Source organism: Quercus lobata, chromosome 8 (assembly GCF_001633185.2).
Source record: "Quercus lobata isolate SW786 chromosome 8, ValleyOak3.0 Primary Assembly, whole genome shotgun sequence".
Taxonomy (NCBI): Eukaryota; Viridiplantae; Streptophyta; class Magnoliopsida; order Fagales; family Fagaceae; genus Quercus; species Quercus lobata.
In genome coordinates this window covers 29,092,578-29,117,496 of record NC_044911.1, presented here as the reverse complement: position 1 = coordinate 29,117,496, position 24,919 = coordinate 29,092,578, and the positions used below count along the sequence as shown (strand labels likewise).

The 24,919-nt window shown below is 34.5% G+C and overlaps 2 protein-coding genes and 2 pseudogenes across 3 annotated transcripts; all 4 read left to right on the top strand.

Annotated features, from left to right (window-relative positions):
- The first annotated feature begins 1,001 nt into the window (after nucleotides 1-1,001).
- On the top strand, nucleotides 1,002-2,507 carry LOC115956702 (probable leucine-rich repeat receptor-like protein kinase At1g35710). The gene is made up of 3 exons (XM_031075006.1): nucleotides 1,002-1,559; nucleotides 1,630-2,456; nucleotides 2,504-2,507. Exons 1-3 carry the CDS (start codon nucleotides 1,026-1,028, stop codon nucleotides 2,505-2,507), a joined length of 1,365 nt encoding a protein of 454 aa, XP_030930866.1. The 5' UTR covers nucleotides 1,002-1,025.
- A 291-nt stretch (nucleotides 2,508-2,798) lies between these two features.
- On the top strand, nucleotides 2,799-10,341 carry LOC115956701 (annotated as a pseudogene).
- Nucleotides 10,342-10,344: 3 nt separating this feature from the next.
- On the top strand, nucleotides 10,345-11,640 carry LOC115956700 (zinc finger protein 862-like). The gene has a single exon (XM_031075005.1). It carries the CDS (start codon nucleotides 10,345-10,347, stop codon nucleotides 11,638-11,640), a length of 1,296 nt encoding a protein of 431 aa, XP_030930865.1.
- A 785-nt stretch (nucleotides 11,641-12,425) lies between these two features.
- Nucleotides 12,426-21,007, top strand: LOC115956699 (annotated as a pseudogene). Its single transcript, XR_004084303.1, has 4 exons — nucleotides 12,426-12,633; nucleotides 12,851-13,179; nucleotides 13,251-14,934; nucleotides 20,527-21,007. The product of XR_004084303.1 is annotated as an MDIS1-interacting receptor like kinase 2-like (transcript).
- Nucleotides 21,008-24,919: the final 3,912 nt, after the last annotated feature.

The following is a 24,919-nucleotide window of genomic DNA, read 5'->3' as shown; positions in this document are numbered from 1 at the left end:
TTTTAAGAAATTAATCTTACCTTAAGAATGCTACAAATGTGCAGTGAAGTTACTAAGCTAATTTTTAATATCTCAAAAGGTTTTTTTTTTTTACTTTAATTTACTTTACTTTACTTTTTCATTATAATATATATACAAAATTCTCCAAAATTTTCTTACATAAAATATCACAAAATTATTCATGTATCACATGGTTAACTTACAAGTTAAGTTAAGGTTAATCAGAACAAACTATCCATGTTGGGGTCTTTAGGTGGAAAATTAAGCCGAAGCCTATTTGACGCGTCCAGGGCGCTAAACAAAATAGTCACTATAGGGAGAAATTATTAGGTCCACCCGGAGGACTGTTGACGTGGTCCTCCTTGACCACTTAACCAATAAAATGTTGTTATTTATGCAAATGTGACATCATTTAGTAATTGTTATTTTTTATTTCTAGTGCTAATTAGGAAGGTTACACATATATTTACATAAATGACATTATTTCATTGGTCCAAAAGGATCACATAAGCAATTCTTTCCGTATAAATAATAATTTCTCTACTATATGGCCCAGGCTTTATTGACTTAAGTCAAGCTCATGGTTATTAATAGCAACTAGCGGCATAAAATATATTTTTTGAAGACCCCTATCACGATAATTGAAAAGAGAAGTCATGGTCATGGCTACTTAAGGTCAAGCTTTAATACTGTGGCTTTATTGACAAAACGATTTACCTTTTTCCCTTTATAGTTTATACACCACTAATAATATCTTGCCGCATATTCATTTTTTATTTTTTTATAAAATAATTAAAGTTAAAAAAAAAAAAAAAATCATCCAGACGACATACATACAGTAATTATGTTACACCTGGCAAAAACAAATAAAATTACGTTAAAGCCCTCAAAGGATTCTCCTAATTAATGTGGAGAATGTCTATATATACTACTTCATGCACCTACTGACCTACATAACCATAAAGCCATTTGTTCTCTGATCACCCAATTCCTTTCTGCCATCTACCAACATTCTATATCCTCGCATGCAACTTATAAAAGTCATGATGTCCTTAATAGAGAGACCGATTTCCCATTGCTTATTCACCGCGCCTTTCATTATCATTCTTGCCTTGGCTTCTTCTTTCCATGTTGCTATTTCTTCTTCCTCTGCAACTTCACCTTCCAATATAGTAACAATGATGGGACCAGAAGCAGAGGCTCTTTTGGAATGGAAAGCCAGCCTTGACAACCAAAGCCAGTTTCGGTTGTCTTCATGGGTTGGAAACATCACTTGCCAGTGGGTTGGAATTTCTTGCAACAACTTTAGCAGCATCTCTCATGTCAACCTCACAGGAGTTGGTTTAAAAGGTACACTCTACTCTTTCAGCTTCTCAACCTTACACAGCCTTATAAGTCTTAATCTCAGCTACAACTTACTCTACGGTACCATTCCTTCCCATCTGGGCAACCTTTCTAAGCTAATCTACCTTGATTTATCTGCCAACAATCTCTCAGGTTCAATTCCTACTTCTATAGGAAACTTAGGCAACTTGGGTACTTTATTTCTCAGCGATAACCAAATTTTTGGACCCATACCTCAAGAAATTGGATTGTTGGGATCTCTTCAAAAGCTTTCTATAAACATGAACTATCTCTGGTCCAATCCCTGCTTCTATAGGAAACTTGAGCAACTTGTCTACTCTTTATCTATGGGAGAACAATCTTTGTGGATCTATCCCTTCTTCTATAGGAAACTTGAGCAATTTAGCCAATTTAGCCCTTAGCGACAACAAACTTTCTGGACCCATACCTGAAGAAATTGGAAAGTTGGGCTTTCTTAGTTATCTTGCTCTGTTCAGGAACGATCTCACTGGTTCAATCCCTGCTTCAATTGGAAACTTGACAAAGCTCACTGCATTGCATTTACAAATAAATAAATTATCTGGCTATATCCCACCAGAAATAGGAAGGCTCAAACTTCTTACCTCTTTAGAGTTGTTTACGAATGAGCTTAATGGCTCCATCTCATTCGAATTTAATAATCTTACAAATCTGCAGTCTTTGGGATTGAATGAAAACATGTTGACTGGTTATCTTCCGCGAAATGTTTGTAATGGTGGGTCCCTTCAAAACTTCACAGCATTTGACAATAATTTCATAGGTTCCATTCCAGTAAGTGTGAGAAATTGCACTAGCTTAGTACGAGTAAGGCTTGAGAGGAACCAGTTAAGAGGAAATTTATCAGAAGACTTTGGCATATACCCAAATTTGACGTATATTGATTTGAGTTATAACCATTTCTATGGGGAACTTTCTCAAAAGTGGGGGCAGTGCCAAAGTCTGCAAAGCTTAAAAACCTCCAATAATAGAATTTCTGGTGTAATACCTCTTGAGCTTGGAAGATCCATCCAACTACGTTTGCTTGATCTCTCCTTCAATCATATAGTTGGGCAGATTCCAAAGGAATTAGGAAGGTTGACGTCATTGTTTCTACTTAATCTGGGTGATAATAAACTTTCAGGTAGTATTCCATTGGAAATCAGAATGTTATCCAATCTACAATATCTTGTTCTCTCAGCCAACAATTTAACTGGATCAATTCCTAAACAAATAGAAAGGTGCTCAGTATTGTTGAACTTAAGTTTAAGCAAAAATAAACTTAGGGGGGCTATTCCCTCTGAGATTGGAAACTTAAACTCTCTTGAAATGCTCGATTTAAGTGAGAATTCACTTATCGGGAAAATACCACCTCAACTTGGAGATATGAAAAGGTTAGAAACAATGAATCTCTCCCACAATGATCTGTCTGGCTCCATTCCCTACACTTTCAATGAAATGTCTGAAATGTCAAGCTTGATCAGTGTTGATATATCATACAATCGATTGGAGGGTCCTCTTCCCAACAATAAAGCCTTTTGTGAGGCTCCGTTTGGAGCATTAAGAAATAATAGTGGTTTGAAGGCCTGCCCCTCTTCTATTACTTGGAGCAAGAATTATGGTGAGAAAAGGCAAAATAAAGTTGTGATTTACTTTACTGTTCCTATCTTAGGCACAATGTTTCTATCATTGATTGTATTTGGGATTCTTTACCATGTTCTCAAGCGCCAAGGTAAGAGGAACAAGCTAAACAATCAAAGAGAAGCTCAAAATGGTAATATGTTTGAAGTTTGGAGCTATGATGGGAAAATGGTGTATGAAAGTATCATTGAAGCAACAGAGGGATTTGACTCTAAACATTGTGTTGGAGTGGGAGGGTGTGGAAGTGTTTATAAAGTGAAGCTACAAACAGGTCAAGTTGTTGCTGTGAAAAAATTTCACTCAATACAGGATAATAGGATTGCCAATGCAAAGGCTTTTGAAAATGAGATTCATGCTCTGCTAGAAATTAGGCATCGCAATGTAGTAAAGCTTTATGGCTTCTGCTCACATCCACGACACTCACTTTTAGTTTACGAGTTTTTAGAAGGGGGAAGCTTGAAAGAGATACTAAGCAATAAAAAAGAGGTAGTTAATTTTGAATGGGTCAAAAGGGTGAATGTAGTAAAAGGTGTGGCTGATGCTTTATCCTACATCCATCATGATTGCTCACCTCCGATAGTTCATCGAGACATATCAAGCAAGAACATCATGTTGGATTTGGAATATGAGGCCCACATCTCGGATTTTGGCACAGCTAAGTTTTTAAATCTTGACTCATTGAATCAGACTTCATTTGTCGGAACATTTGGATACACAGCTCCAGGTAATTCATTTGTACCTTTTCCTAATTTTTCCCTACTGGCATGCATATTCCTCTTGAAATATTTGCCTCTAGTTCATGTAATCATGTGCCAATCAAAGTGCTTAGTGGTTGTTAAATTAAATGAATAAATTCCCCATCTCCTAACAACCTAACCTTTTGGGAGAATTAGTAATGTAACATAGGATCAAAGTAAGAGCTCTTTTATATATATCACATGAGGATCATGGTTCACTCCAAATATGGCTATGTTTAGTTTATGGGCCTGTTAATAGCCAAGTGATCAATTTATGAATACCTTACAACATCTTCAATATGTATGAAAAATCAACCCAGTTTATGATAACTAACTTTACAATAAAATTAATTAGTCACTGAAACAATAGAAGAGTCATAAAATTTTTCACAGCAATAAACTAAATATCTCACAAATTTTTAAAAATACAAAATAACACACACACACACACATATATGTATGTATGTATGTAGGGAGGTATGTATGTATGTATGTATGTATGTATGTATGTATGTATGTATGTATGTAGAATTTAGAGTTAAATCATGTTTTTAACATCATCATCATCATCATCATCATCATTATTATTATTATTATCTCATATATAAAAAACTCCATCCACTCACTTTTATATAATTAAAGATAAACATTTTTTTTTCTCATTAGTTATTTGTAATTTTCCCTTAAATTACATTAATAACAATTAATATATTCTTTGAACATTTTAGATTAAGCCTTTTTTGTTAAATAAATTATAATTTACATATTTGAGTGTAACATTTTTGAAAACATAAAATGTGTACAAATCAAATAATTTCTGATAAATTAAATAATAAATCTTTTTCTTTTCTTTTTTTGCTTTAATTTCTTCAATGTAATATAAGATATACATAAGAATAATAATACTAAATATATATATATATATATATATATTTGTTTATTGATAACAGCGCAGTACATGTTGCAAACTTATAAAGATCATAGCATCAATTCTTCTAATGAAAAGGAAAAAAAAATCCATGCATGTATATCCCTAAATCTCTAAGGTTTAAAGTAATCTTTTATAGTCACTTAGATGATGTAACCATACTAAAACATGGCAGGTCATCTCCACGTTATACATTAAGAACTAAAACAATCATGTTAAATTTAAAGACTAAAAAGTTTGTTAGAGACAAAAATTATCATTTTAAAGTTTATAGAGAGTTAAAAATTATCACTTACGGACTAAAATAGGCTAAAGTTTAGGGACTGATAGTGTGTTTTAGCAAAGAGTCTGTTTTCATTAAGAAAAGAGTATTTATTGAAGACAATTGTTGGGTTTAAATGTGCCTTGTTCCCTAGACTTGCATGGTGCAGGAATATAGGTACCACCATTTTAGTCCAAAAAATGAGGAAAACTGTTGCTGAGATAAATTTTTTATTTTCAACTTATCCACCGTCATAGTAAATGAAGAAGTTAAAGGGATGCAATCCAACAATAAGATATATAGCAACTAGAGGTTATCTTCTAACCATACTCGAAATGGATGAGCTGATTTCTTTGGTTTTGCAGAACTTGCATATACGATGGAAGTGAATGAGAAATGCGATGTTTATAGCTTTGGAGTGGTGACATTGGAAGTGATCATGGGAAAGCATCCAGGAGATCATCTCACTTCTCTCATCATCATCGTCATCATTAGCAACAACTTCAACTGCCTGTGGTATACTATTGAAGGATGTGTTGGATCAACGACTTGAACCTCCTAGAAATCGAGTCGCAAGGATAGTGGTGTCTATTGCAAAGCTTGCATTTGCATGCCTGGAAACTAATCCTCAATCTCGTCCAACCATGCAGCAAATTTCCCGGGAGCTATCTATCGAAAGATCACCTCTGTCAGAGACGTTTGGCGAGATTACCTTGGGACAATTGTTGGTGTGATCATGCTCACGTGTATTCCACACCTTTTTTTTTTTTATTGTACTGCATTAGGATGAGTCATGCAAATTAGAATATTGTTCGTTTGGATCAAATTTATAATATAATAAAAAAATATAAAAAAAAACTCTCAATATATGTTGAGATGATTAGTCTGGAATAGAATTGAATTGAATAACAAAACGAATTTAAGGCAATTATTAGATAAAAATTAACAAAGAGATTTATTATTCTTTGGCTGGGAGATATTCTTCTTTGTGTCATAATAATTGTTGTACTTGTATCAGTGGCGGAGCCAATAAATTTTTCAAAGGGGGCCAAACTAACTATAACAAAACTCTTGTGTGTGTGTGTATATATATATTCATGACCTAATCTCTAATTATGTTTTAAGATGAAGGAAGCAATATCTGTTTCTTTAGGTTTACATCTTTGAGCATTTTTAAGGGTTCAAAAAGTTTTAACATTTGTGATAAAGGATTAAGAATACTTTTTCTTTATTAATATTCATCAAGTGTGAATATTTTCCACTTTAATTACTCATATTTTGAAATATAAACTATTAAAAATTATAAATTACTTATATAGCAATTTTTTGTTTTTACAAAAGAAAGTGTTAACAGTGAAGTGTATGCAATCAAACAAAATTAAACAAGTAAATTGAATTCATCTTTACAAAACCATAAAGCCATTCCTATATAAACTTGTTCATTCCATGCATCTCTACAAAACCATAAAGCCATTCCTTCTCTGATCACCCAATTTGTTTCTGTTCTAGCATGCAGCTTATAAAAGTCATGATCTACTTACTAGAGAAACCACTTCCCAATTGCATCAATAATCTAATTCAAGCTATGTTCACCACTGTCCTAATTATCATTCTTCTGTTGGCTTCTTCTTCCCAATTTGCTATTTCTTCCTTTGCAACTTCTCCTTCACAAATTATTTGATTTTCATGCTTTTGTTGCTCTTTTACATTTATTTTTGGTGTCCTGAGTTTTTTTTTTTTTCATTTTTTTTTAAGAAATTAATCTTACCTTAAGAATGCTACAAATGTGCAGTGAAGTTACTAAGCTAATTTTTAATATCTCAAAAGGTTTGTTTTTTTACTTTAATTTACTTTACTTTACTTTTTCATTATAATATATATACAAAATTCTCCAAAATTTTCTTACATAAAATATCACAAAATTATTCGTGTATCACACGGTTAACTTACAGATTAAGTTAAGGTTCATTAGAACAAACTATCCATGTTGGGGTCTTTAGGTGGAAAATTAAGCCGAAGCCTATTTGACGCGTCCAGGGCGCCAAACAAAATAGTCACTATAGGAAGAAATTATTAGGTCCACCCGGAGGACTGTTGACGTGGTCCTCCTTGACCTCTTAACTAATAAAATGCTGTTATTTATGCAAATGTGACATCATTTAGTAATTTTTATTTTTTATTTCTAGTGCTAATTAGGAAGGTTACACATATATTTACATAAATGACATCATCTCATTGGTCAGAAAGGATCACATAAGCAATTCTTTCATTATAAATAATAATTTCTCTACTATATGGCCCAGGCTTTATTGACATAAGTCAAGCTCATGGTTATTAATAGCAACTAGCGGCATAAAATATATTTTTTGAAAACCCCTATCACGATAATTGAAAAAAGAAGTCATGGTCATGGGTGTGGCTTTATTGACAAAACGATTTACCTTTTTCCCTTTATACACCACTAATAATACCTTGTCGCATATTCATTTTTCTATTTTTTATAAAATAATTAAAGTTAAAAAAAATATATATATATATATATATATATATCATTCAGACGACATACAGTAATTATGTTACACCTGGCAAAAACAAAAAAAATTACGTTAAAGCCCTCAAAGGATTCTCCTAATTAATGTGGAGAATGTCTATATATACTACTTCATGCACCTACTGACCTACATAACCATAAAGCCATTTGTTCTGTGATCACCCAATTCCTTTCTGCCATCTACCAACAATCTATATCCTCGCATGCAACTTATAAAAGTCATGATGTCCTTAATAGAGAGACCGATTTCCCATTGCTTATTCACCGCGCCTTTCATTATCATTCTTGCCTTGGCTTCTTCTTTCCATGTTGCTATTTCTTCTTCCTCTGCAACTTCACCTTCCAATATAGTCAGGGACGGACCCAAGTAGAAGGCTAAGGGGGCCCGGGCCCCCCCTGGGCCTAAAAACAAAAATTTTTAGCAAGTAAAATTTTTCCAAAAAAAATAAAAAAGGGCTTGGGCCCCCCTGAAATTTTTGCTCCGGCCCCCCTCCCAAAAATCATGAACCCCCCTTCCCCTAGCCCATCATCCGGCCTCCCAAAAATCAGGAACCCCCCTTCCCCTAGCCCATCATCCGGCCAACTCAGAGCAGAGCCCATAACCCATGTCAATCCAAAAAAAAAAAAAATCTCAGCTCTCAACAGTCTAAAACCAAACAGAGAAAGCAAAAAACAAAGGAAAAAAAAGAAGAAAAAAAAAGAAAGGAAAGTGAGAGACTGAGAGGCGAGAGTTGTGAGCAAGACAGTCAGACAGAGATAGAGAGTACAGTGATCAGTTCAGAGGCCCGGGTCGGTGTCGCCGTGACGGAGAGAGACAGAGAGCAAGACGAGAGCGAGAGAGTGCGAAGTGCGAACCCAGCTTCGAGCGAGACCCACGCCAGCGAGAGCGAGACCCACGCCGCCACTCGAGACGAGATCCACTTGCCGCCGCTGCCGCCAGTTGCCGTTGCCCGATCTGCCCAGCCCAGCTTCGAGCCTTCACAGAATCACAGTTCACAGGTATTTACTCTTTAACTCTTATCTTTTCCTTCAAATTTCAAAACCTTGTGATCTGAGATTCTGAGAATCAAAGAAACTGTGCTTGTGGTGTTTCTTGTTTGTGTTTTTACTGATGAACTGAACTGATTTGGTGATTTGGTGCTTGTGCTGCGGCTGAACTGAACTGAACTGAACTGTTTGTGTTTCTTTTTTTTTTTTTTTTTTTTTGGCTTTGTGACTCTATGTTTGTGACTCTTGCATTATATAGATAAAAGAGATAGATAGAGAGAGTAGAGATTGTAGTGATAGTCAGATGGTTTTTTCTTTGTTGACCGGTAGTTGGACATAATAATAGGGAACAGGGAAAAGTGGAGTTGCTGTTGGGCAACAAACAAGTACAGGGGGAAAAAAAAAAAGGTAAAGTTAAGAAAAGTTTTTGTTAGTAGTGCTTGACTGTCTGTAGTGGGATTCATTGGGTATTTGGGTTAGTGGATCAGAATTAGGAAGATGAAGACAAGAGACAACACAAAGATACAAAAGACATAAAAGACATAAATAAAGGAAGAGACAACACAGAGACATAAATAAAGGCAGTCCAAACACAAAGACATTAAAGGTAGAGCAAAGACAAAAAGAAAAAAAATAAATCATATAATATAAAAAATTGTCACACAAATTTAAAAAAATAACGGTAATTCTTATATAATTTTTATTTTATTTGTAGATCATGAAAAAATCAACTACAATGCTTGATTTTTTCAAAAGAAAAGGTTCAGCTTCAAATTCTTCCAAAGTCAACGTGGAATTGCCAACAACTAATGTTGCTATTCCAATTCCGGAAAATGTGGATGTTCCAATTCCGGAAAATGCGGATGTTCCAATCTCTCAAACACAATTTCAAAGAATTGACCTTGATTCTTTGGATTATGATCCCGGAACACGCAAACAAATATGGGAATATCATGTTAATCAACATGATGAAATTCGACGGGCTTACATTAAAAAAGGTCCGCACCAACCTCCTCTAGAGACATTCAAAAAAAGTGGAAAGCACAATCGTAGCTTTCAAGCTTCTTGGTATAGAAATAATTCAAAATGGCTTGAATATTCTCCTACAACAGATGCAGCTTATTGTCTACCCTGCTTTGTCTTTTATAATCCAAATGTGGTTGTGGGACAAAATACAGTCATTGTTGGTGGATTTAGAAATTGGAAAAAGGTTAGGGGCAAAGATTGTTCTTTTCAAGTTCATATAGGAAAAGATCCTAACTCAGCTCATAGAGTTGCTGAGCAAATGTGTAAGGATTTGATGAACCAATCGCAGCATTTGTAAAGGGTAGTTGATCATTTCACTACTGAACAAATTGCAAATAATCGGTTGCAACTGAAGGCCACAATTTTTATTGTCCGATATCTTGCCTTTCAAGCTATAGCTTTTAGAGGTCGAGATGAAAGTTTTAGTTCATTAAATCGTGGGAACTTTCATGAATCATTGGGTATTGTGACTTTTTGGAATGAGAAGGTTGCTGAAATAATAGAAAAAGCTCCAAAAAATGCAACCTACACATCACCTAGGATTCAAAAGGAAATTCTACATGTTTTCTCAGCCAAAGTGAAGAAGACCATTCGGGAAGAAATTGGTGATGCAAAGTTTTGCATAATGGTTGATGAAGCTCGTGATGAGTCCATGAAAGAGCAAATGGCTGTGGTGTTTAGATATGTTGATGCAAAAGGTTTTGTGAAAGAACGCTTTTTTGGGCTTATTCATGTTGTTGACACTGCAGCTTTGACTCTAAAGAAGGGGATATATTCTTTGTTATCTCAATATTGCTTAGATATACAAAATATTCGAGGGCAAGGATATGATGGAGCAAGCAACATGTGAGGTATGTGGAATGGATTACAAGCTTTGATTTTGAATGATTGCCCATATGCTTACTATATCCATTGTTTTGCACATCGCTTACAATTGGCATTAGTAAAAGCATCAAAACAAGTTGTTCCCATTAGTCATTTTTTTCTTACATTGCTTTTTCTGATCAAAATTGTTAATGCTTCATGCAAGCGCAATGAGCAATTGAAAGTTGCCAATGCTAATGAAATAGCACGTTTGATTGATCTTGAAGAGCTTGAGACTGGAAGTGGACTTAATCAAATTGGCACTTTACAACGACATGGAGAAACACGTTGGAGTTCACATTTTAGATCAGTTTCTAGCTTATTAAGGATGTTTAGTTCAACTGTTGAAGTTTTACAAAATATAATTGATGGTGCAATTGATGGAGAAAATCGGGCAGAAGAAGAGTCAGCTTATGAAGGTTTAACTTCATTTGAATTTGTTTTTATCTTGCATCTTGAGAAGGAAACTATGGAGATCACTGATAAACTTTGTCAAGCTTTGCAAAGCCAATCTCAAGACATTTTAAATGCCATACATTTAGTTTCATCTACTAAAGCACTTATCCAAAAATTTAGAGATGATGGATGGGATGGCTTACTCACCACTGTGATATCATTTTGTGAGAAGCATCGCATTGATGTCCTGGATATGAATGCTCGTTATGTTGTGAGGCGAGGTCGAGCTCGTAATCAACAAGATAACGTTACAAATGAGCATCATTATCGAGTAAATATTTTTTATGCTACAATAGATTCTCAACTACATGAACTAAATTATCGGTTTAACGAAGATGCAATGGAGTTACTTAGGCTTAGCTCAGCTTTAGAACCTCGAGAGGCATTAAAATCTTTCAGAATTAGTGATCTTTTTTTGTTGGTAAAGAATTTCTATCCACAAGATTTCACAGATTATGACAAACAAGTGTTGGAGAAGGAGCTTTATCATTTTGAGCATAATGTAGTCCAAGATCCAGAGTTCAAAAAATTGAAAAGTTTATCTGAGTTGTCTCAATGGTTAGTGAGAACTGGAAATTCAGAATACTACAAACTTGTTTATAGAATGGTGAGACTTGTGCTTACTCTTCCAGTTTCTACTGCTACTACAGAGCGAGCATTTTCAGCTATGAAACTTTTCAAAACTGAACTTCGAAACAAAATGGAAGACGACTTTTTGAATGACTCTTTGATGTTATACATTGAAAAGGATATAGCTTCTACATTTAGTTTGGATTCAATAGTAGATGATTTTGAAGATTTGAAAGAGCGTCGAGTTCCCTTTTCCTAGATGATTGTATAAAGAAACAATAGTGTTTTGTATTTTTTGTTTTTGTTAGTAGATTGTATCTTAATATATTAAGAAACAATGATTTTTGGGTATTTGTTTTGGTTGATAGTTTATTAATACTATATGGATGCGTATTTGAAATTTTTTTTTTTTGCTTATCTCCGGCCCCCCCCGGCTTAAAATCCTGCGTTCGTCCCTGAATATAGTAACAATGATGGGATGAGAAGCAAAGGCTCTTTTGGAATGGAAAGCCAGCCTTGACAACCAAAGCCAGTTTCGGTTGTCTTCTTGGGTTGGAAACATCACTTTCTATTGGGTTGGAATTTCTTGCAACAACTTTAGTAGCATCTCTCATGTCAACCTCACAGGAGTTGGTTTAAAAGGTACACTCTACTCTTTCAGCTTCTCAACCTTGCACAGCCTTATAAGTCTTAATCTCAGCTACAACTTACTTTACGGGACCATTCCTTCCCATTTGGGCAATCTTTCTGAGCTACTCTCACCTTGATCTAGTAACAGTCTCACAGGTTCAATCCCTATAGCAATTGGAAACTTGAGCAACTTAATTACTCTGGCTCTTTATGATAACAAACTTTCCAAGAACTTGGAAAGCTAACATCTCTTGCTCGGCTTAATCTGTATGGAAACAACTCTCAGGTTTAATTCCTACTTCTATAGGAAACTTAAGCAACCTGAGTGTTTTATACCTCGACAATAACACACTTTCTGGACCCATACCTGAAGAAATTGGAAAGTTGGGATTTCTTAGTGAGCTTTCTTTGTCCATGAACAATCTCTCTGGTCCAATACCTGCTTCTATAGGAAACTTAAGCAACTTGTCTGGTCTTTATCTATGGGAAAACAATCTTTGTGGATCTATCCCTTCTTCTATAGGAAACTTGAGCAATTTAGCCAATTTAGACCTTAGCGAAAACAAACTTTCTGGATCCATTTGTCATGAAATTGGGATGCTTGGATCTCTTAGTTATCTTGGTTTGAATACAAACAATCTCTGAGGTTCAATTCTTACTTCTATAGGAAATTTAGGCAACTTGAGTTTGTCTAGTAACAGTCTCACAGGTTCAATCCCTATAGCAATTGGAAACTTGAGCAACTTAATTACTCTGGCTCTTTATGATAACAAACTTTCCAAGAACTTGGAAAGCTAACATCTCTTGCTCGGCTTAATCTGTATGGAAACAACTCTCAGGTTTAATTCCTACTTCTATAGGAAACTTAAGCAACCTGAGTGTTTTATACCTCTACAATAACACATTTTCTGGACCTATACCTGAAGAAATTGGAAAGTTGGGATTTCTTAGTGAGCTTTCTTTGTACATGAACAATCTCTCTGGTCCAATTCCTACTTCTATAGGAAATTTAAGCAACTTGAGTGTTTTATACCTCAGCGATAACGCACTTTCTGGACCTATACCTGAAGAAATTGGAAAGTTTGGATTTCTTAGTGATCTTAGACTGCACATGAACAATCTCACTGGTTCAATCCCTGCTTCAATTGGGAACTTGACAAAGCTCACTGTATTGGAGTTGCACATAAATAAATTATCTGGCTCCGTCCCTTTTCAATTTATAATCTAAAATATTTGAAGTATTTGACATTTTCTGAAAACATGTTGTCCGGGTATCTTCCTCAAAATGTTTGTTATGGTGGATCACTTCAAAACTTCTCAGCACATGACAACTATTTCATAGGTTCCATTCCAAAAAGTTTGAGAAACTGCACCAGTTTAATAAGAGTGAAGTTGCACGGAAACCATTTAGGAGGAAATATATCAGAAGATTTAGGCATTTACCCGAATTTGATATATATTGATTTGAGTTATAATAATTTGTAAGGAGAACTTTCTCAAAAGTGGGGAAAGTGCCAAAGTTTGCAAAGCTTGAAACTCTCCAATAACAGAATTTCTGGTGTAATTCCTCCTCAACTTGGAGGATCCACCCAGCTACATTTTCTTGATCTCTCCTTCAATCATATAGTTGGGCAGATTCCAAAGGAATTAGGAAGGCTGACGTCATTGCTTCTACTTAATCTGGGTGATAATAAACTTTCAGGTAATATTCCATTGGAAATTGGAATGCTATCCAATCTACATTATCTTATTCTCTCAGCCAACAATTTAACCAGATCAATCTCTAAACAAATAGAAGGGTGCTCAATATTGTTGAACTTAAGTTTAAGCAAAAATAAACTTAGGGGGGCTATTCCCTCTGAGATTGGATATTTAGACTCTCTTGAAATGCTCGATTTAAGTGAAAATTCACTTATCGGAAAAATATCACCTCAACATGGAGATATGTGAAGGTTAGAAACATTGAATCTCTCCCACAATGATCTATCCGGCTCCATTCCCTACACTTTCAATGAAATGTCTGAAATGTCAAGCTTGATCAGTGTTGATATATCATACAATCAATTGGAGGGTCCGCTTCGCAATAATAAAGCCTTTTGTGAGGCTCCGTTTGGAGCATTAAGAAATAATTGTGGTTTGAAGGCCTGCCCCACTTTTATTACCAAGAGCAAGAAATATGGAGAGAAAAGGAAAAATAAAGTTGTGATTTTCTTTATTGTTCCTATCATAGGCAGAATGTTTCTATCATTGATTGTATTTGGGATTCTTTACCATGTTCTCAAGCGCCAAGGTAAGAGGAACAAGCTAAATAGTCTAAGAGAAGCTCAAAATGGTAATATGTTCGAAGTTTGGAGCTATGATGGGAAAATGGTTTATGAAAGTATCATTGAAGCAACGGAGGGATTTGACTCCAAACATTGTGTTGGAGTGGGAGGGTGTGGAAGTGTTTATAAAGCGGTGCTACAAACAGGTCAAGTTGTTGCTGTGAAAAAATTTCATTCAATACAGGATAATAGGATTGCCAATGCAAAGGCTTTTGAAAATGAGATCCATGCTCTGCTAGAAATCAGGCATCACAACGTAGTAAAGCTTTATGGCTTCTGCTCACATCCACGACACTCATTTTTAGTTTATGAGTTTTTAGAAGGGGGAAGCTTGAAAGAGATATTGAGCAATAAAAAAGAGGTAGTTAATTTTGAATGGGTCAAAAGGGTGAATGTAGTAAAAGGCGTGGTTGATGCTTTATCCTACATGCATCACGATTGCTCACCTCGGATAGTTCATCGAGACATATCAAGCAAGAACATCATGTTGGATTTGGAGTATAAGGCCCACATCTCAGATTTTGGCACAGCTAAGTTTTTAAATCCTGACTCATTGAATCAGACTTCATTTGCCGGAACATTTGGATACACAGCTCCAAGTAATTCATTTGTACCTTTTCCTAATTTTTCCCTACTGGCATGCATATTCTTCTTGAAATATTTGCCTCAAGTTCATGTAATCATGTGCCAATCAAAGTGCATAGTGGTTGTTAAATTAAATGAATAAATTCACCATCTCCTAACAGCTTAACCTTTTGGGAGAATTAGTAATGTAACATGATATCAGAGTAAGATGTCTTTTATATATATCACATGAGGATCATGGTTCACTCCAAATATGGCTATGTTTAGTTTATGGGCCAGTTAATAGCTAAGTGATCAATTTATGAATACCTTACAACATCTTCAATATTTATGAAAAATCAACCTGGTTTTTGAATATTAAACTTCACAATAAAATTAATTAGTCATTGAAACAATAGAAGAGTCACAAAATTTTTCAAGACAATAAACTAAACATCTCACAAATTTTTAAAAATACAAAATAACACACACACATATGTATGTATGTAGAATTTAGAGTTAAATCATGTTTTTAACATTATTATTATTATTATTATTATTATTATCATCATCATCATCATCTCATATATAAAATACTCCATCCACTCACTTCTATATAATTAAAGACAAACATTTTTTTTTTCTCATTTGTTATTTGTAATTTTCCCTTAAATTACATTAATAACAATTAATATATTCTTTGAACATTTTAGATTAAGCCTTTTTTGTTAAATAAATTATAATTTACATATTTGAGCATAACATCATTGAAAACATAAAATGTGTACAAATCAAATAATTTCTGATAAATTAAATAATAAATGTCTTTCTTGTTTTTTTTTTTTTTTTTTTTGTGCCTTAATTTCTTCAATGTAATATGAGATATTCATAAGAATAAGAATACTAAATAAATAAATATATATATATATATATATATATTTTTTTTTTATTGATAACAGCGTAGAACATGTTGCAAACTTATAAAGATCATAGCATCAATTCTTCTAATGAAAAAATAATAATAAATAAATAAATAATCCATGCATGCATATCCTTAACTCTGTAAATACAAAATGTGAGTGATTTTTAGTCACTAAGGTTTAAAGTAATCTTTTATTGTCACTTAGATGATGTAACCATACTAAAACATGGCAGGTCATCTCCACGTTATACATTAAGAACTAAAACAATCATGTTAAATTTAAAGACTAAAAAGTTTGTTAGAGACAAAAATTATCATTTTAAAGTTTATAAAGAGTTAAAAATTATCACTTACGGACTAAAATAGGCTAAGGTTTAGGGACTGATAGTGTGTTTCAGCAAAGAGTCTATTTTCATTAAGAAAAGAGTATCTATTGACAGGGACGAACGCAGGATTTTAAGCCGGGGGGGGCCGGAGATAAGCAAAAAAAAAAAAAAATTTCAAATACGCATCCATATAGTATTAATAAACTATCAACCAAAACAAATACCCAAAAATCATTGTTTCTTAATATATTAAGATACAATCTACTAACAAAAACAAAAAATACAAAACACTATTGTTTCTTTATACAATCATCTAGGAAAAGGGAACTCGATGCTCTTTCAAATCTTCAAAATCATCTACTATTGAATCCAAACTAAATGTAGAAGCTATATCCTTTTCAATGTATAACATCAAAGAGTCATTCAAAAAGTCGTCTTCCATTTTGTTTCGAAGTTCAGTTTTGAAAAGTTTCATAGCTGAAAATACTCGCTCTGTAGTAGCAGTAGAAACTGGAAGAGTAAGCACAAGTCTCACCATTCTATAAACAAGTTTGTAGTGTTCTGAATTTCCAGTTCTCACTAACCATTGAGACAACTCAGATAAACTTTTCAATTTTTTGAACTCTGGATCTTGGACTACATTATGCTCAAAATGATAAAGCTCCTTCTCCAACACTTATTTGTCATAATTTGTGAAATCTTGTGGATAGAAATTCTTTACCAACAAAAAAAGATCACTAATTCTGAAAGATTTTAATGCCTCTCGAGGTTCTAAAGCTGAGCTAAGCCTAAGTAACTCCATTGCATCTTCATTAAACCGATAATTTAGTTCATGTAGTTGAGAATCTATTGTAGCATAAAAAATATTTACTCGATAATGATGCTCATTTGTAACGTAATCTTGTTGATTACGAGCTCGACCTCGCCTCACAACATAACGAGCATTCATATCCAGGACATCAATGCGATGCTTCTCACAAAATGATATCACAGTGGTGAGTAAGCCATCCCATCTATCATCTCTAAATTTTTGGATAAGTGCTTTAGTAGATGAAACTAAATGCATGGCATTTAAAATGTCTTGAGATTGGCTTTGCAAAGCTTGACAAAGTTTATCAGTGATCTCCATAGTTTCCTTCTCAAGATGCAAGATGAAAACAAATTCAAATGAAGTTAAACCTTCATAAGCTGACTCTTCTTCTGCTCGATTTTCTCCATCAATTGCACCATCAATTATATTTTGTAAAACTTCAACAGTTGAACTAAACATCCTTAATAAGCTAGAAACTGATCTAAAATGTGAACTCCAACGTGTTTCTCCATGTCGTTGTAAAGTGCCAATTTGATTAAGTCCACTTCCAGTCTCAAGCTCTTCAAGATCAATCAAACGTGCTATTTCATTAGCATTGGCAACTTTCAATTGCTCATTGCGCTTGCATGAAGCATTAACAATTTTGATCAGAAAAAGCAATGTAAGAAAAAAATGACTAATGGGAACAACTTGTTTTGATGCTTTTACTAATGCCAATTGTAAGCGATGTGCAAAACAATGGATATAGTAAGCATATGGGCAATCATTTAAAATCAAAGCTTGTAATCCATTCCACATACCTCACATGTTGCTTGCTCCATCATATCCTTGCCCTCGAATATTTTGTATATCTAAGCAATATTGAGATAACAAAGAATATATCCCCTTCTTTAGAGTCAATGCTGCAGTGTCAACAACATGAATAAGCCCAAAAAAGCGTTCTTTCACAAAACCTTTTGCATCAACATATCTAAACACCACAGCCATTTGCTCTTTCATGGACTCATCACGAGCTTCATCAACCATTATGCAAAACTTTGTATCACCAATTTCTTCCCGAATGGTCTTCTTCACTTTGGCTGAGAAAACATGTAGAATTTCCTTTTGAATCCTAGGTGATGTGTAGGTTGCATTTTTTGGAGCTTTTTCTATTATTTCAGCAACCTTCTCATTCCAAAAAGTCACAATACCCAATGATTCATGAAAGTTCCCACGATTTAATGAACTAAAACTTTCATCTCGACCTCTAAAAGCTATAGCTTGAAAGGCAAGATATCGGACAATAAAATTTGTGGCCTTCAGTTGCAACCGATTATTTGCAATTTGTTCAGTAGTGAAATGATCAACTACCCTTTACAAATGCTGCGATTGGTTCATCAAATCCTTACACATTTGCTCAGCAACTCTATGAGCTGAGTTAGGATCTTTTCCTATATGAACTTGAAAAGAACAATCTTTGCCCCTAACCTTTTTCCAATTTCTAAATCCACCAACAATGACTGTATTTTGTCCCACAACCACATTTGGATTATAAAAGACAAAACAGGGTAGACAATAAGCTGCATCTGTTGTAGGAGAATATTCAAGCCATTTTGAATTATTTCTATACCAAGAAGCTTGAAAGCTACGATTGTGCTTTCCACTTTTTTTGAATGTCTCTAAAGGAGGTTGGTGCGGACCTTTTTTAATGTAAGCCCGTCGAATTTCATCATGTTGATTAACATGATATTCCCATATTTGTTTGCGTGTTCCGGGATCATAATCCAAAGAATCAAGGTCAATTCTTTGAAATTGTGTTTGAGAGATTGGAACATCCGCATTTTCCGGAATTGGAACATCCACATTTTCCGGAATTGGAATAGCAACATTAGTTGTTGGCAATTCCACGTTGACTTTGGAAGAATTTGAAGCTGAACCTTTTCTTTTGAAAAAATCAAGCATTGTAGTTGATTTTTTCATGATCTACAAATAAAATAAAAATTATATAAGAATTACCGTTATTTTTTTAAATTTGTGTGACAATTTTTTATATTATATGATTTATTTTTTTTCTTTTTGTCTTTGCTCTACCTTTAATGTCTTTGTGTTTGGACTGCCTTTATTTATGTCTCTGTGTTGTCTCTTCCTTTATTTATGTCTTTTATGTCTTTTGTATCTTTGTGTTGTCTCTTGTCTTCATCTTCCTAATTCTGATCCACTAACCCAAATACCCAATGAATCCCACTACAGACAGTCAAGCACTACTAACAAAAACTTTTCTTAACTTTACCTTTTTTTTTTTCCCCCTGTACTTGTTTGTTGCCCAACAGCAACTCCACTTTTCCCTGTTCCCTATTATTATGTCCAACTACCGGTCAACAAAGAAAAAACCATCTGACTATCACTACAATCTCTACTCTCTCTATCTATCTCTTTTATCTATATAATGCAAGAGTCACAAACATAGAGTCACAAAGCCAAAAAGCCAAAAAAAAAGAAAAAAAAGAAACACAAACAGTTCAGTTCAGTTCAGCCGCAGCACAAGCACCAAATCACCAAATCAGTTCAGTTCATCAGTAAAAACACAAACAAGAAACACCACAAGCACAGTTTCTTTGATTCTCAGAATCTCAGATCACAAGGTTTTGAAATTTGAAGGAAAAGATAAGAGTTAAAGAGTAAATACCTGTGAACTGTGATTCTGTGAAGGCTCGAAGCTGGGCTGGGCAGATCGGGCAACGGCAACTAGCGGCAGCGGCGGCAAGTGGATCTCGTCTCGCGTGGCAGCGTGGGTCTCGCTCTCGCCGACGTGGGTCTCGCTCGAAGCTGGGTTCACACTTCGCACTCTCTCGCTCTCGTCTTGCTCTCTGTCTCTCTCCGTCATAGCGACACCGACCCGGGCCTCTGAACTGATCACTGTACTCTCTATCTCTGTCTGACTGTCTTGCTCACAACTCTCGCCTCTCAGTCTCTCACTTTCCTTTCTTTTTTTTTCTTCTTTTTTTTCCTTTGTTTTTTGCTTTCTCTGTTTGGTTTTAGACTGTTGAGAGCTGAGATTTTTTTTTTTTTTGGATTGACATGGGTTATGGGCTCTGCTCTGAGTTGGCCGGATGATGGGCTAGGGGAAGGGGGGTTCCTGATTTTTGGGAGGCCGGATGATGGGCTAGGGGAAGGGGGGTTCATGATTTTTGGGAGGGGGGCCGGAGCAAAAATTTCAGGGGGGCCCAAGCCCTTTTTTATTTTTTTTGGAAAAATTTTACTTGCTAAAAATTTTTGTTTTTAGGCCCAGGGGGGGCCCGGGCCCCCTTAGCCTTCTACTTGGGTCCGTCCCTATCTATTGAAGACAATGGTTGGGTTTAAATGTGCTTTGTTCCCTAGATTTGCATGGTGCAAGAATATAGGTACCACCATTTTAGTCCAAAAGATGAGGAAAATTGTTGCTGAGATAAATTTTTTATTTTCAACTTATCCACCATCATAGTAAATGAAGAAGTTAAAGGGATGCAATCCAACAATAAGATATATAGCAACTAGAGGTTACATTCTAACCATACTCGAAATGGATGAGCTGATTTCTTTGGTTTTGTAGAACTTGCAAATACGATGGAAATGAATGAGAATTGCGATGTTTATAGCTTTGGAGTGGTGACATTGGAAGTGATCATGGGAAAGCATCCAGGAGATCTCATCTCACTTCTCTCATCATCATCGTCGTCATCAGCAACAACTTCAACTGCCCATGGTATACTATTGAAGGATGTGTTGGATCAACGACTTGAACCTCCTAGAAATCAAGTCGCAAGGATAGTGGCGTCTGTTGCAAAGCTTGCATTTGCATGCCTGGAAACTAATCCTCAATCTCGTCCGACCATGCAGCAAATTTCTCGGGAGCTATCTATCAAAAGATCACCTCTTTCTGAGATGTTTGGTGAGATTACCTTGGGACAATTGTTGGTGTGATCATGCTCAAGTATATTCCACACTTTTTTATTATTATTTTTATTGTACTGTATTAGGATGAGTTATGCAGATTAGAATATTGTTCGTTTGGATCAAATTTATAATATAATAAATTTTTTTTTTTTAAAATCTCAATATATGTTGAGATGATTAGTCTAGAATAGATTTGAATTGAATAACAAAACAAATTTGAGGCAATAATTAAATAAAAATTAACAAAGAGATTCATTATTCTTTGGCCGGGGGATTTTCTTCTTTGTGTCATAATAATTGTTGTACTTGTATCAGTGGCGGAGCCAATAAATTTTTCAAAGGGGACCAAACTAACTATAACAAAATTCTTGTGTGTGTGTGTGTGCGCGCGCGCGTATATTCATGTCCTAATCTCCAACCATGTTTTAAGGTGAAGGAAGCAATATCTATTTCTTTAGGTTTACATCTTTGAGCATTTTTAAGGGTTCAAAAAGTTTTAACATTCATGATAAAGGATTAAGAATACCTTTTCTTTATTAATATTCATCAAGTGTGAATATTTTACACTTTAATTACTCATATTTTGAAATATAAACTATTAAAATTTATAAATTACTTATATAGCAATTTTTTGTTTTTACAAAAGAAAGTGTTAACAGTGAAGTGTATGCAATCAAACAAAATTAAACAAGTAAATTGAATTCATCTTTATCTCTCAATACCCCAATACAATAGTTACACATATTACAATTATCAAAACCTAAAATAAAATAAAATGAAGAGATTTAGCTGTAAAAGTAAAACATAAATGGTTACAAAACATATACACAGGTAACACAACTTGGTCAACAAAACACTATACACATAAAATAAAATAATTGAAAAATTAATATCATCAAAGCATTTAAGTGCAAGCAAGCTGTAAAGCACAAACTAAACAGTTATCGAAGTCTTTTGTGTGCGGTTTTATTTACAAATAAAACCAAAGAGTTGATTGCTGAGAGAGAGAGAGAGAGAGAGAACATAGCCAAAAAAAAAAAAAAAAAAAAAAAAAAGAAGAGAGTACGAGGGACAGACCAAACTGTCATTACTGATTTGGACCGAAGTGGGCTGGAAGTCAAAATGGTGACCACCGTGTAAGGATTTTCCCTTTATTATGGAAGAGGAGTCCTTGAAAAAAAAGGGTTTTTTTTTTTTTTTTTTCCTAAATGGCTGATTTAGGAATTTATTAAAAAGTTGTTTTGTGATTTGTGTTTTTTTGTGTGTGTGTGTGTGTGTTTGTTTGAGTGGATATGGGCAAGATGTTTGTTTGAATGGATATGGGCAAGATGTTTGTTTGTTTGTTTGTTTTTATAGGTTTTTTCTAAATCAATTTGAAATTTGAGCCCACATGAATTTCAAGGAACAACTAAACAATTTTGAGAGAAAACTAATTAGACGAATAGTATATTTTACATTGTAAAGGGGTATGTATAACTTAGCGTTTACTGCATATAAGTTTTTGTTAGGTAATGCTACAGTCATAAATTATTTTACAACATTTTTTCAAACTGTTGATATAACCAACTTATTATTGGTTTTCATATAGGTCTACCATTAATATCAGTTTTTCATTTACCAATAAGGTAATAACTATTCACCACATTAACAGTTTGTAAAAAATTTTATAAAAAAGTTTGTATCTCTAGCATTATTTTTTCTTATTTGAATAAAGTTTAGTTACAAAATTGGTTGTGATCTTAGGCTATAATTTAGTGTTTACTACGTATAATTTTTTGTTGAGTAACACTACAATTACAAACTACTTTATAACATTTTTACAAACTATTGATGTAGTCAACTTATTATTGGTTTTCATATAGGCCTACCATTAACATCACTTTTTAATTTACCAATAATTAATCACTACATCAGCAGTTAGTAAATTTCTTTTTTAAAAAAAAATTATATCTCTAGCATTATTTTTTCTTGTTTGGACAAAGTTTAACTTCAATATTAATTGTTACAAAGTAGTCACGGTAGGGTTGTTACAAAGTAGCTACAAAATTAGTTGTTACAAAATTAGTTTGTATCTCAAGCTCATTAGTTGTTACAAAATTAGTTGTTAAAAAAATGGTTGTTAGAAAATTAGTACCCTTCACGATACTAAAGGTCAAGCTCATGGTCCATGGCTACTTAAGGTCAAGCTTTAATTTAATTTCACCACAATTTCAGGCTTTATTCACATAAGGTCAAGTTTTAATAGTGTGGCTTTACTGACAAAACGGTTCCTCTTTTTCCCTTTATCCATAGAATAATCTCGTATCAGTATATATAGAGGAAGAGTAATCTTATCGTAGATAGTAATTGAGAGATAAAAATGTAAAATAGAGTGAAAAGGTAGGAAAAATGGAAAAAGTATAACAATAATTTGGAAATTAATAGGAAGAAAAAGAGTTAAAAAAAAAAATAAGAAAGTTAAAAATATGTAGATAATGTGGCTCAATAGAAGTATAATAATAATAAATTGTCTCAGTATATATAGAGAGGAGAAGAACTGTTCTTTAAAAAGTCATCATAATTATGATAACTTTTTAAAAAGTCATCATAATTTAAAGAACGGTTCTTCTCCTCCGTTTGTAAATTTCAAGCACTATCTACTTCTTAGTGATATCTCTTATAACCAAGGTAAACTTGAATCCACTATTTTGAAAGAATCAAAGTTCATACAATAAGACTTACAGGCCCCCACGCTCGACTTCTTATTGCTACCAACCAGTAGAACTTACTGACAAAACCACGTGCAAGCTTCTAATCCACAGACTCCTTCTTTCTTGGATTCACCACCAGATACAAGCACACCTGCTTGTGTTTTATTTAAGCTTCAATGACAGTAACTGAATTGATCATCAAGGCGTAGATAAATCTTCTCCTTGAAAAACCTAAGTTTGTGTAAAGGAAAGCTCCTTTAGATCTCACAAGAGATTTACACAAACTGTAATTATGAGCAACACTAAAACGTGACTAGGGTTTGCCTTTTATACTTAGGAAAAATAAGAAACCCTAAAAACGTTTTAAAACACTTAGGGCTGAGTTGGACAAATCTACAGAAAATCATTCTGCCAGAGCTTCGATTGATCGAGCCAGGCCGAAAGGCACAATGCTTTCTTGCTTTAACTCGATTCCAACTTTACATAAAAGAACAACTTTGAGCTAGACTAAAACACTTCTAAACACATTGTTTTGATCATGGTTTGCCAACAAAATAAATTAGAGTTCTAAATGCATAAAATCCTAAGACTTTAGAACCTAACACCAACTACCGTAGCCTATCCCGAAATACCAACCTACAGTTGAACCATCGCTCCAATACCCAATTGGACTTGATCTTGTAGTAGCCTTCTTTCCCTTTGATCCACAAACCTCCAATTTGTGACTAACCCATTCTTACCATCGAGGTAGTGTCCTTTCTTCCCATTCTTTCCATTCCCACTCTCTTCTTTTGCATTCTTGTACATGGTGATATTGAACTAAAATGCTTTTACCAGGATGCCCCTGCTCCTAGTGTTCCTATTGACCTTCCTTATCTGCCTTGGACGTCTATGCTTATGACCCTGATGGCTTTGCTAGGGAGCGTCCTGTGCCTCGCATCACAAATGTCATGGGCTATCCTTTTCTGGATAGCACACGAGCGATGAGTTCTCTCCTATTTCTTTCTTCTTTGTATCTTCTTCTCTTGCATCTTTCAATTGCTCATTCTAATTTGTTTCCCTTCACATTTCAGCCCACTATCAAGCAGCATGAGGAGTTGGTTGGGCTGGCTGGGAACCTCAAGTAGGAGGTGACTCAGTATTCAAAGGACTTGTATGACCCTAGAGGACTGGCTTATCTCGGTGATGATAATGATGATGATGATGATGATGATGATGCTAGTGATGGTGATGGTGGTGAGGACTCAGAGGCGACCCCTAGTCACCGACAAGGAAGAGGCATTTTCGGTGGTCCCTACAGACAGACAAGAAGCATGTGGAAGAAATCCATACTCAAAACAAAGAAAACTAGGGTTTTGC